This window comes from Erythrolamprus reginae, chromosome 2 (assembly GCF_031021105.1).
Source record: "Erythrolamprus reginae isolate rEryReg1 chromosome 2, rEryReg1.hap1, whole genome shotgun sequence".
Lineage (NCBI taxonomy): Eukaryota > Metazoa > Chordata > Lepidosauria > Squamata > Dipsadidae > Erythrolamprus > Erythrolamprus reginae.
Genome location: NC_091951.1, coordinates 239,141,785 through 239,155,933, shown reverse-complemented (window position 1 = coordinate 239,155,933; position 14,149 = coordinate 239,141,785). Strand labels below are relative to the sequence as shown.

Below are 14,149 nucleotides of genomic sequence, written 5' to 3'. Positions count from 1 at the left end.
GAGGAAATCCCCAAGAAAGAAGAAGTTATAGCTAAAATATTAGATTGCGCTGAAATGGATATGATGACAAGACGATTAAACGATCAAGAAGATACAAAATTTTATGAAACATGGAACAACATATATAAATGGTTAGATAAGAAAAAATAAGAGATAGATCTGTTTTTATTTAGGTAATAACAATATTAGATGTATTTGTTGATGACTTTGATATAGTAGTTTACTCATAAGTGATATATTAAAAATTTTGTTTTATGTATGTTTAGTAATTGAGATTTGTTTAAATGTTTGATTAGATGAATATATTACACATAAACAACATATTAAGCATTTTTACTTATACCGTACTAATATTATATTTAAGATTTGAAAATTTTTTACTAGACTTTTTAACATTTAACAAATGTTTGATTATGTATTCTTTTTTCTATTTGAATGTATACTTTCAAAAGAAGCGGGGAAATACATCCCCATTTTATGTTTAATGTTTGTATGTCTGTATGTCTGTTTTATGAAAAATAATAAAAAAATTGGAAAAAAAAAAAAAGACTATAGCACAGTGATGCCGAACCTTTTTTTCCTTGGGTGCCGAAAGTGTGCGCCAATGCGCTATAGCACTTGTCTGTGTGCCCACATCCATAATTCAATGCCCCACACCGCACACCCCACGCATGCATGCATGACCCCCACACACTGCCTTGCCCCTGTGCAGAGTGCCCCCTGCTCCTGTTTCCCGATTTCCAGTGGGCTCAGTAGACCTGTTTTTCACCCTCTCCAGGCATGAGAGGGTTTCTTGAAGCCTGGGGAGGCCGAAAACGGCCCCCCTCCACCCCCTTGCAGTTTCCCCAGAGGCCAAAAAACCCCTCGCAGAGCCTCAGCACAAGCCAAAAATCAGCTGGAGCTGAAGTAAGGCAACAGTTCATGTGCTGGCAGATATGGCTCTATGTGCCACCTGTGGCATATGTCACATAAGTTAGCCATCAACGGCTACAGCAGGTTACATTGTTCGACCACAACTTATTTTTATATTCTGCTTCAAAATTTGTCATTTACATTTAAATTTTTCATATATAATAACTCATGCCGCACGAATCCCAGCGACCGATTAGGTCCCACACAGTTGGCCTTCTCCGGGTCCCGTTGACGAAACAATGTCGTCTGGCGGGACTCAGGGGAAGAGCCTTCTCTGTGGCGGCCCCGACCCTCTGGAACCAACTCCCCCCAGAGATCAGGACTGCCCCCACCCTCCTTGCCTTTCGCAAACTTCTTAAAACCCACCTCTGCCGTCAGGCACGGAGAAATTGATTCCCCTGGGCCAGTCCGTTTTATGCATGGTATGTATGGGATGTTTGATTGTTTTTACATTAAAGGTTTTAAACTGTTTTAATAAATTGGATTTGTACTATGCTTTACTGTGAGCTGCTCCGAGTCTTCAGAGAAGGGCGGCATACAAATCTAATAAATAAATAAATAAACCACTCAATCAATCCACATGCAACCAACACAGGTAAATGAATGTTACAGTGCCATATTGTAGCACCTGTAGGAACAATCTTTGTCTTATGTTCATTCACCCATCATGTTAATGTGGTTTAATTTTGTTTTAGTACGTTATGCATCATATGCATTGTGATTTGTAAATAATGGCAAAGGCCTTAGTGTACACCCCAGCCAATTGTTTTTTTATTCATTAAACTTGTTGGAAGGCCTGAAAGACAGGATTTAGGGACAGATCATCATGGAGAAAATCTATCTAGATGGTTGCCAAGAATTGGCACTAATTCGATAGCATATAATCAATCAATCAATCAATCAATCATGAAACATGATTAAGCATCACTATTCAATATAATATATAAACTACTTCAAATAAAAAGCTTTTAAATCAATCAGAGGATTAACCTCCATTAATCTTTCCCCTGTCCTGGAATATTTGAAGCATTAAATTCCTACATACGATTTTTGACTAAGCAATGGTGACTGAAGATGGATCTGCCGAGAGCAGAACTAATCACAGTGGCAGGACAAGGAGTTGGCAAGTATCAGCTCCTTGGAATTCCTCCCCAGATAAAGGAGAAGATCACCTGCACTCCATACGGTGGGTTCCAGCAGACTGTAAGACAGCAGTCTCCTGTGGTGAGTTTTAGAGCTCTGGAAGCTGATCGAAAGGCATTTTTGCTGAAGCCGCGGTTTGGGTTTGCATACACTTTTTCTTAATCACTTCTGGAAATTGCTTAACAGCCTTTTGGGTAACAAGAATTGTCAAAAAGACAAAGTTTCATTACACCAGGAAAATAAATCCTTAACAAAATGATTTTAATGAAAGCTTAAAGACTTTAAAAAAATTCTGATTATAGAGTAAAAAGCAAAAGGGTGATTAAAACACGGATCATGCAAAGTTATAAATGGACTAAGAGGTGGGATGGATTAGAAATTAGATTTTGAAATTAAATTCACTACCTCCATATGCCCTATTTTCAGCTTCAATGTGTCCCGTTTTTGGCCTCCTCCAGGCGATGGAGATCGCTATCCCCACTGCCTGGAATGGGCCAAAAATGGGGTACATGGAGGCAACGATAGATGATTGTGCCAATGGGCAGCGATGGTACCAATAGACAGCAGTGATCCCCACAGCTTGGAACAAGTGATTGGTGGTATTCCGGGAGCCCTATCCAATTGCCAACCAGCTGCTTATGTTAAATCAGGCTGTGCTGACCAGGCTATTTGCTATTTGTTCCAAGGAGGCAAATTGTTGAGTGGTAGAGGCAGATTTTGTTTCCTTGTTTTCCTCCCCAAAAGCTAGGTGATTTTATAATCCGGAGGGTTTTATAGTCTGAAAAATACAATAAGAAATATTCCCATGGGAAGATATTCTGGATTAGAGGAAAGCATAAGAGTAGAAGGAATAAAAAAGAATTAAAGATTATAGTTAAAAGAGAAGAGAACCGTTAGTATAGAATGGAGCAAAATATTTACATTTGGAGAAAAAATTAAGGATATTTGCGGACAATGCAATTAGAGATTACTTTTAAGATTGCATGCCACTATAAAAAGGGTCCAAAAGATTTGATGGAAGTCGATAAATGAGTGGGGGATGTGGATTTAAAAATGACAAGCTACAAGAATGATATGGAAAGTTACACTGAATATACACTTCATAACTAAAACGGACACAAATAATAAAACAGAAGAATTACTTGGACAACATTGTTATCTTGGACTTTCAAAGCATGTATGTTAAATTTATGAAGGAGTTCCTGAGAAAAAGGCAAAGAAAAATGAAAAGAAATACACTTTGGGGATACTATTTAAAGGGATTAAAGAGCATTTTTTAAAATAAAGGGAAGGAATATAAAGTTGGCTTAGCTGATCAAGGTTAAAATACATACAGCGTTTCTGGTAGTTTTTAATGGATTTTCTAGAATAGGATTGAATGATAAGATTTTAAAGATTGCTTTATATAAAATAGAAGATTCCATATCTTATCTTTTATATAGAGCGATCTTTAATCTTTATTAAAAATTTATAATCTTCCAACCTTTACTTTGGAAGAAGAAAAATTATGTTATATTTTGAAATAAGGAACACAAAGTTGGTTTTTTAAGGTTAAGATACAAACCCACACAAATACACATGCATTATTTTTTGCAACTCGTAATGACGTTTTGCTGATTAGGACTGATGAGGCTTTAACATTTGTTTTTGACAAAATATGAGATGAAAAATTCTTTGGTTATAATATCAGAGGAGATGATACATTATTGAAATTGTATTTGCCTTGATGAAGGGGGAAATAAGTTTCTTATTTCCCCCTTCATCTTATATAGTTTTTCTTCCTTTTTTTATCTGTACTTTTTTCTTTTATTATTTTCCTTCTTAATTTATTGGAAACTAATTTATATATTTTCCTTAGGTTTTTTTATCTTTGTATCTGTAAAATTCAGTAACAATTATTAAAAATGAAACTCCATGTAGGAGAGCATTTAAACAGTAAATTACCATAGTATCCTGATGAAAACAATCCACTTTACCAATCATGTTTAAGAAGAAAATAAATCAAAAGAGCTTTTGTATTAAGGCATAAAAATTGAGCCTATTTCTAGAGATTTCTTTGTACTGCCTTGAGCATTACACAAATATATGTAACCAGATCTGTTAAATGTTAAAATTCATCTCATTTTAAAATATTATCATTCAAGACATAAAAATGTCCTAGCTAAGATTTCATATCATATTTGTATGTTGTTTATTTAACCATAGTTGATAGAATTCAGAAAATAGGCGTTGATTGCTTACCTGAACGCCTCTTCTCGTACGGTGAGCGGGTACAGCAGTCACATGGGTTGCTCATGTCCAATCCGGTGGAACTGAGCCTAGTGTTAAAAAAGCTTGCCGGATCCGCCCCTTCCCCAGAATTCGCGAATCCATAGACTAGGCTCAGCTGTGAAGCTCTGTAGTGTTCAACTCTTATTGTTAGAGGAAAAGGATTATAGAAGGTAAAGAAGACACATACAAGGGCGGGAAGTGACTGCTGTACCCGCTCACCGTACGAGAAGAGGCTTTCAGGTAAGCAATCAACGCCTATTCTCCGTACTGAAGGAGCGGGTCCAGCAGTCACATGGGACATACCCAATAGATGGTCCCTAGGGAGGGATTAGATTGCTATCGTGTGAGATAACGGATTGGAGTACCCTTCTGCCGAAGGCAGCGTCCGCTGAAGCGTAAGCATCAATCTTGTAGTGCCTGATGAAGGAATTTGGCGAGGCCCAAGTGGCTGCTTTGCAGACCTCCTCCAACGGGGCTTGAGTCGCCCAAGCGGCCGAGGTGGCTGCGCTCCTGGTGGAATGCGCTGTGATGTTCCTTGGGACTGAGAGGGAGGCCGATTCATAGGCCTTAGATATAGTCCCTCTGATCCAACGGCCTATTACTGTTGAAGACACTTTGGCCCCCATGACTCTGGGGTGATAGGCTATAAACAGTGCTTCTGACCTCCGAAAGGGTCCAGTGCGTTGGATATAGATTCTCAGCGCTCTAATAAGATCCAGGGTGTGCCATCTAATTGCCAAGGGATGGTCTCGTTGGAGGCAGAAGGATGGTAGGACAATATCCTGAGTTCTGTGGAACATGGAACTGACCTTGGGTAAGAAGGTGGGGTCCAGTCGCAAGACTACCTTGTCCTGATGAAATTGACAAAGGTCCTGCCTGATTGAGAGGGCAGCCAACTCCGAAATGCGTCGTGCAGAGGTAATAGCCACCAGGAATGCTACCTTAAAGGATAGGTACCTGAGGGACGCCGATTTTAGGGGTTCGTATGGTGCCTGCGTGAGGGAATGGAGAACCCGTGGCAAATCCCAGGATGGATACCTGTGGACCTTGGAAGGTCTGAGGTTGGCTATGCCCTTGAGGAATTCCTGAACTTCAGGGAAGGATCGGAGAGGCTGTCTGCGAGGACCCCCTAGGACAGATGAAATGGCTGCCAGATGACGCCGGAGGGTGCTGGTGGAAAGTCCTTTATGGAAGCCTTGCATAAGGAAGGAAATGATTCTGTGTATGGGGATGCACAGAGGAGAGAGACCTTCCTGTAGACACCACTGGTGAAACTTGGACCACGTGTGGTCGTAGATTCGATTGGTCGAACCCCTTCTGGCCTTTAAAATGACCTCCACTGAATCGGGGTCATGACCACGCAGTTCTAAGTCTCTCCTGATAACAGCCAGGCGGTGAGATGGAACCACTCCGGGTCTGGATGGAATGAGGCCCCCTGCCGCAGCATATCCCCCGAAACGGGGAGTCGCCAAGGGTCCTGGACGGACAGCTGTTGGAGATCCGCGAACCAGGGCCGGCGGGGCCAATGAGGGGCGATTAAGATTACTCGGGCCCTCTCGGTGAGGACCTTGTGAATCACGTCCGGGAGAATTGGAATTGGAGGAAATGCGTAGAGTAGGCCTGGAGGCCATGGACTCCGGAGGGCATTGATTGCTTCCGCTCCCGGGGATGGAAATCTGGAAAAGAAGCGAGGGAGTTGGGCGTTCGCATTGGTCGCGAAGAGATCCAGGATTGGTAGGCCGAATCTGAGGCTGATTTGATGGAACAGGTCTTGATGGAGGTTCCACTCTCCTGGGTCTATCGTTGCTCGAGATAGCCAATCCGCCTGGACGTTGAGGCTCCCCGAGATGTGGTCGGCTAGGAGCGACCGAAGATGTTTTTCCGCCCAAAGGCCTAACTTGAGGGCCTCCCTCATGAGGGCCTTGGATCTCGTGCCCCCCTGTCTGCAGATATGGCTTTTTGTGGCAATGTTGTCGGTGAGAATGAGAACGTGCCGGTTGGGAATGCGAGGAGAGAAATGCTTCAGAGCCAGGGAAACGGCTCTTAACTCTAGCCAATTGATTGGCCTGGAAGCTTCCTCCGGGGACCACGTGCCCTGGGCTATCATCCCCTGGGCGTGGGCGCCCCATCCCGATAGACTGGCATCTGTGGTGATGACAAATTGATCCGGGCACCTGAACGGGGATCCTTTGTCCATGGCCGGAGACTTCCACCACTTGAAGGATCTGCGAACACTTGGTGGGATGACAATGCGACGATTTGAGTTGCTGTGCCCCGCTCTCTGAAAGGGTAATAGGAGCCACTGGAGTTCCCTAGCATGAAGGCGAGCCCAGGGAATGATGCCTATGCATGACACCATCTTCCCCAAAAGGGATGACAGAGTTACTATGGATACTGAAGAATTAGATAAAATGTTAGAAATTAACTCCCCTATACTGAGTTTTCTCTCGGGAGAGAGAAAAACCTGGGAGGATTCTGAATCAATAATGGATCCCAGGTGTAAGATGGATGTGGAAGGTTGGAGGTGACTTTTATCAAAGTTGATGGAAAATCCATGGTCCTGAAGGACTGACATGGTGACAGAAAGGTCTGTTTTCACTTTCTCTAGGGAGTTCCCATGAATCAAAATATCATCAAGATAACATAAAATGTGGATGGGAGACGCCCGGATATAGGCCGCCAGGGACCCCAAGAGCTTTGTAAAGACCCGAGGGGCCGAGGAAAGGCCAAATGGCATCGCCCTATACTGGAAATGCCTGCCTTGAAAGGAAAAACGTAAAAATTTTCTGTGGCATTTGGCTATAGGAATGTGGAGGTAGGCCTCAGTGAGGTCTAAGGAGACCATGAAATCTCCCGTGTGGATGGCGGCCAAAATAGAAGATAAGGAGTGCATCTTAAACTTCCTATATTTGATGAATAGGTTTAGCTTCTTTAAATCCAAAATAGCTCTCCAACCTCCGGAGGACTTTGGAACCATAAATAGGATGGAGTAAAAACCTAGGCCCTTCTGACCGGAAGGAACCGGTTGAATGGCTCTGATGGACAATAAATGAGAAATGGCCTCCTCCATACGGTTACAATCTGAGGAGGACCTGGGAGAAGGGCAGGAAATAAAACGTTTCGGGGGAGGAGAAATAAATTCTAAAAGAAGGCCTGTTTGAACAGTGTCAATGACCCAGGGGTCCTTGGAGGTGAGACGCCAATTAGAGGCGAAATGGGCTAGGCGACCCCCTATGGGAATTGAGGAAAGATTACCATCTAGGTTTTTTTGAAGCCCTGTTAGAGGACGCTCCCCTTTGGAAGCGAAAACCTCTGCCCCTGGAGTTCCTACCTTGGGAACGAAAGCGGGGGGAATACTGACCTGGAGATCTCTGATAGGAAGCCGCTTGATCTTGCTGGCGCCCTGGGCGACGAAAGGACTGCGTTTTGGTAGCCTTTTTTGTGGTTGGACCCAAAACTTTCTTCTTGTCCGTGGTTTCCGTGAGGAGTGGATCCAGAAGATCACCGAAAAGAAGGTCGCGCTTTAAGGGTCCCTGGGATAACTGCCACTTCTGGCGTACTCCCGCTTGCCAAGGGCGAATCCATAGGAGTCTTCTTGCCGTTGTAGAAGCTGCAATAGACTTAGCAGAAAATCTAGTAGATTGCAAGGTGGCATCAGCCACGTACTGGGCAGCTGCAAAGACCTTGTTGAAGTCTTGTTGACCTCTCAAGTCATCGGGAGGAATATGCTGTTGAAGTTGACGAAGCCACAGCAGCATGGCTCTGGAGAAAAAGGAAGCTGCTGCAGAACTTTTAATGGCCCAGGAATCTGCGGTGAATCCTCTTTTGAGCATTTGTTCAATCCGCTTGTCCTCTGGGCGGAGGACTTCCTCCGCTTCGCCTGGCACAGCCGCTGCCGAGTGAAGGATCTTGACAGGTTCATCCGGTTTGGGAAAAGATAGAAGCTCTTCATAGGAAGAGGAAAGTTTGTACAACTTTCTGTCCTTGGTGGAGGGATTAAGGCCAGAGGCTGGGAAATCCCACTGTTTGAGTAAAGCATCTTTAAACAATTTAGGCATAGGAATTACCTCGTTATCCTCCTGTTCCTCTGTGAAGTAAGGTAAATTCTCCTCCGGGGGATCAGTGGAAGTGGAGGCTTGTTTCTCCTGGGCCGCTAATCCCGTAGAAATTCTAGCTTTGAGGAGGAGAGATTTGAATAATTGAGAAGGAAAAATAGTAATTGGAGAAGGAACCTTTATTTGGGATTCCTCATCCTCTGAGAGGCCTTGAAAGGGATCCTCATCATCCTCCATATCCTCATATTCGTCCTGAGAGGAATCTGAATCATCCTGAATAGGAGCTCTAACCGCTGGGGAAGAACCCAAGGGGCGGGAGGGACGAGGAGGAGGAGGAGGTAAGGGAAGCTCATTGATGGTGGAGAGTTTGGCATCAATGGCCTTGGACAACACAGCAAAAATAGATTGGAACTCAGGAGGTAAAGTAGAAATATCAGCAGGAATGGCAGAAGAATCCCTAAAGGCCTGGGAGGTTCCTGGCTGGGGGGAATCTTCAATAATATCTGGTTCCTCTGGACCTATGCCCCATAGGTTAGGTTGAGGTCTGTCTAGGTTAGGCTCATCCAGAGATAACACAGGGACCCCAGAAGGAGGTAGACTAGAAGCCTCTGGGGGGTCTTGACTACTGAGTACTTGGGCCTGTACTTTCAAACGTTTTGCTGATTTGTCATGGATTCTTTGTAGGGCTAGGTCCCTTCTCTTCTCGGCCCTGGTGACCTTGGTCGAGGGGCGGGCCCCTGGAGAAGAGGAGGAAGAGGCCTGGGGGATACTAGTAATCTCATCGCCTGTAGGCCTGGCCTCTCTGGGACCTTTAGTTGTGCCTCTCTTGGGAAAAGTAGCCATAGTCTGACAATTAACAGAAGACAAGGCTGAGCCAATAACTGAATAATTAAGGAGAAGAATTTCAAGGACTTCCCAAGAGGAATGGATCCTGCTTCGAGGCCTCGAAGCTGCTGAGACTTGAGGGCAATCTGGGCAAACCCAGAGTTCGTGTCCCCAAATCCAGCGGGGCCAGCCTCCCTAAACTTTATAATTAAGTAAACCAAGGCACTCTGGTTGGAGGCTTAGCCGGTGGAGAATTAAGCCTGGGCGTCCCAAGGCCCGCTCCGGGATCCACGCGGTGGACTGAGGCCTACGCGGCTGGCAGGAGGCCAACACGAGAGGCCTAAATTTAAAAAGGGCGCGAAGGCCTTCGCGCCGAAAAATCGCTCCGTAATATTTCTTAAAGGGGAAGCGATCGACTAAGTCCAGGAGACTAGCAAGACGTCTCACTCCGCAGGAGGTATTTCTTAAGCCCTTTAATAATATACAATAATGAATCAATAAATCAATAAATCAATACTTGCACCAAGACCTCCAGGCCAAAGGATTAGAGGAATCCACAAGCGGCAGCGGGGATCGTACACGGCAAAACCGCCGGGGGAAAACGAAACCGCAACTTCTCCAAAGGAAAAAAGCCGAGCCACAAACGGCTGGCGCTATAGTGCAAGTAAATAATAATGGTAAAACAATTCTTACTACTTTTGAAGGAAAAGATCGAAGGGAAGGTGTTAGAATGTTGAACGAGCTATCACAATACAACCGCAGGATATGCGAACTGAGCGAATTCTGGGGAAGGGGCGGATCCGGCAAGCTTTTTTAACACTAGGCTCAGTTCCACCGGATTGGACATGAGCAACCCATGTGACTGCTGGACCCGCTCCTTCAGTACGGAGAAATATCTCAAACTGCCTGATATACAAAGCCATAAATCATGTTTTACAAATCAGAGTACCCTGCTACACACTATTATACTAAGCAAAAAACAAATCACTTGTGGGATAGCTGATGCTGGATAAAGCACAACTGAACAGTTATCGGTCAACATTTTGACATATTTCAGATAAAATCTAGAAGGGTGCATTTCACCTGTAAAAGTCAGATCATAAAACAAGATGACCATTTGCTTTGCTTTATTTTTGGAATAGGGAAATCATGCAGGTGCAATAGCACCCCAGCTTACTAAGCCTCACCTCCACAACCTCTCAGGTGACTATGCATTTTCTAATGCCCTAAAAATGTATATACAATAATAACTAAAAATGAAATATTTTAGTTTTAACAGCAGGGTGGTTGAAAAAATAATTCTGGAGAAAAGAATGCTTGAAAGCTCAAGACCTCACCAAAATAAATATTTAGTGTAAGAACAGAAAATTTACACCATTCAATTTTATTCTCTTTCATTTTAGCCCAGGGCAGGGACTGTATCTTTTACCAACAGAGGACTTTCAAAGTCTAGCTTTATAAACCCTGCAGCACAGCATAAATATTGTCCATATATTCAAATGATTTCTGGGTGATATCTATATTAAAGTGTTCATCTGAGACTTGCTTAATAGTTTGATTGGGGCAATTTTTCTGGAGTGGAACAACATGTCCAATGAGGAATACAAGGAAGAAATCAGAACTCTTGGTTTAGACATATGAGTCACCAAGGTACATTCCCTTTCAATACCTTTAATAGTTAACTTGACCAAACTCCATTAACATTCTGCTTAAGGATTTTGGTCACATGAAACAATATGCTTTCACAGTTAGCACTTCACAAATCTAGTAACTCTATCCTCAAATGAACAGCAGCACAGGTAATGCCTTTGAATCTTATCCTGTAGACCAGGGGTCAGCAATCCCCGGTTCTGGAGCCGCATATGGCTCTTTAATCCCACTGCTGCAGCTCCTTGTTGCTGGTCAGCTCTATAATTGATAGAGCTTTTGGTTAGGACAGGTAGAGGAAAAAGGATGCCACGCTAGAAGGAGACTATGATGGGGGAGACGGATTTTTAGTCGGCTCCAGAACTGAACCAGGGGCTTCCAGTTAGGGCCTTTGTGGCTCTGTGAGTGTTTAAAGTTGCTGACCTCTGCGGTAGACCAAGGAATATTTTAGATTCTGATGGCAATTTTTTGAGTAGTAAAAAAGTTAATAGTGTGTCATGAGTGTCATTTTCTCCAAAAGATGGAAGAGGGAGGGAGGGAGAAGGAAATAAAAAAATATTTTTTTGAATATTGGAAAGGGAGAGCACTTCCTAAGATGACAACCTTAGGCAAAAAGTAATATGCCTTAAACCCAAATATTACATTTGTAAGATGTACAGCATTACAGACTAGTTAGACAAATATAAAGACAGAGATGAAGGTAGAAGAGTTAAAACTGTCATAAAATCTCTGCTAAGCAGATTCATAATTATTCAAAACAAATCTAGAAACAACAGAGCTGTACAGGACTCTGTGAGGATATGATTTCAACTAGGGACAAAATACAAATGTGGCATTCGCTGCCATCAAAATTTGGGAAAATACATAACTAATCATTTGTCAATATTATTCATGTAACACATGAAGCCACAACATGCAGTTACACTTGCAGTTATGCAATACCATTCCCAGTTCACCAGGAATATACACTGCTCAAAAAAATAAAGGAAACACTCAAATAACACATCCTAGATCTGTATGAAATATTCTCATTGAATGCTTTGTTCTGTACAAAGTTGAATGTGCTGACAGCATATGAAATTGATTGTCAATCAATGTTGCCTCCTAAGTGGAAAGTTTGATTTCACAGAAGTTTGATTTACTTGGAATTATATTGCGTTGTTTAACTGTTCCCTTTATTTTTTTGAGCAGTATGTGTTTGAGATGGTTCTGATTGCTAGTCCTCTGGAATCTAATATCCTGTAAATACATTTGGAAACTCTTGCATGTTGAGACTTCTAGCATCTTGTAAATGCTCCATCTGCTATAACCCCCCACTTCCAGGTTGATTCTTCTTTTTTGTATTTATTTCATGGGAAGAAATGAAGAAATCTCTTCTCAGAAACATTACTGTGAATATGCCCAGCCAGCACTGTGAGACATAGCAAAACTGCCTTTGCTGAACATTAGACCTTGAACTGATCTTAAAAAGATTCAATGCCCCAAAGTCAAATGCCTAAAATGTATAATTCTTCAGACAGCTATGGAAAAAGATTAACATTTTACTGACAACAGAATGGGAAAAATCCTAAATTGTGGGGGGGAGGTCACTCATATCTGCCAAATCCGATGAAAGCTATTATTTTATTTATTCCTACTTCTTCCTCTTTGATCACAGCTTGTTAAGGAACATTTTATTAACACTGCCATATCTTTTATGTACGCTGAGAGCATATGCACCAAGACAAATTCCTTGTGTGTCCAATCACACTTGGCCAATAAAATTCTATTCTATTCTATTCTACCAGGAAGACTCTCTCCCATAAATGTCACACTTGTCACACACAAAAATGCTCCTGCTGGCCTTGCTACACCCTTACAGACCCTTCTTCCGCCTTCCTTTTTCTTCCTAATCTCTCTTGACAAATTTAACAATTCACCTTTACACACACACACACACATACACACACACCTCTGAAGGCCAATTACACAGTATTTCCCATTCCGATGCAATGCCAGAGGGGGTTATTTGGTTCAATCGTTAAAAAATAATAAAAATGGGAAACAGGAATTTTAAAAAAATTCTTATATTGGGGATTATAAGCATCCTGACTCCCAGGGATGTCTTGTATGGAGTCTGTTTCCCGGGACTGAAATGGAAAAGGCAGAAGGCGGAAAAAGGGAAAGGAAAAGGGGGAAGGGGGAGACTGGAGAGGGAAGGAGGAAGAAGGGAAGAGCAGCCTGACCCCACCGGTTCGCGCCCTTCCCCACGATCGGAGGTGGGGGGACCCCATCCGGAGTTCCCTCCGCCCCGCTCACGCCCCTCCCGCGCACCTTCGGCGATGACCTTCTTGATCCGCAGCTTCATGTCGCCCATCTCCACCACCTGCCCCACGAAATCGTTCTGATCCCGGCTGGCGGCTCCTAAGGAGCCGGGCCCGGCCAAGAACTCCAACGCCGACTGCAACAGCGACATGGCGGCTCAAGCCGAGGCCGGCGGGGGATCAAGCGCCGGGCGGGGGTGGGAGAGCGCCGCCGAACCCGGCCGGTTCTGCCTGCCGCCGCCAATGACACCCTCGTTCAGCGCGCCGGTCTCGCCCGCTCCTCCAGCCCGCACCGAGCCCACTTCCGCCAACGTTGTTCGTCAGAGCAGGAAGGCGGGGCCCCGCCCACTTGCTCGGGTCGCCCCGCCCTCCAGCCAGCCGTTCGCCAAGGGGGAAGAGGAAGGCGAGAGGCTCTACACTTCGGGTGCCTCCTCGAAAGCCGCCCTGCGCTGACGTCGCTTTTGAACTTTGGCCCTTCCCGACGGCGGAAAAGATTTTAAAGGGCGAGCAGCAATCCGTCCCGCTGCTCTTTGCTTTTTAGCACGGGCATTGCATACCTGGACTCGGAAGCCAGAAATTCAACTTGACTTTAGGCCTGTGTATGCTGTGCACATACATATACAGTAGAGATGTTTTAGACCAGAGGTAGGCAAAGTTGGCTCTTCCATGATTTATGGACTTCAACTCCCAGAATTCCTGAGCTAGCATGATTGGCTAAGGAATTCTGGGAACTGAAGTCTACATGTCATAGAAGAGCCAACTTTGCCTACCCATGTATTACACGGATAGAAACTAAAAACGGATTGCGTGGTTATATTATTTCTCCGCTCGCCTTTTAGTTTGAGAAAGCTTAATACTGGACCCTCGTCCACTATATAGAATTGTCTTGTGCCAATGTCGCTCTTTGGCAGGACTGTTTATTTTGTGTGTGTGTGTGTATAGAGGTAGGTAGGTAGGTAGATGATAGAGATGGATGGATGGATTGATGGATGG

The 14,149-nt window shown here is 43.9% G+C and overlaps 1 protein-coding gene across 1 annotated transcript in view; it reads right to left on the bottom strand.

Annotated features, from left to right (window-relative positions):
• Nucleotides 1-13,475, bottom strand: part of LOC139158880 (cyclin-G-associated kinase-like) — a 58,582-nt gene extending 45,107 nt beyond the window's left edge. The window contains exon 1 of the mRNA XM_070736220.1: nt 13,167-13,475. Coding sequence (XP_070592321.1) covers nt 13,167-13,308 — 142 coding nt within the window. The 5' untranslated portion in view covers nt 13,309-13,475. The remainder of the gene's footprint in view (nt 1-13,166) is intronic.
• Nucleotides 13,476-14,149: the final 674 nt, after the last annotated feature.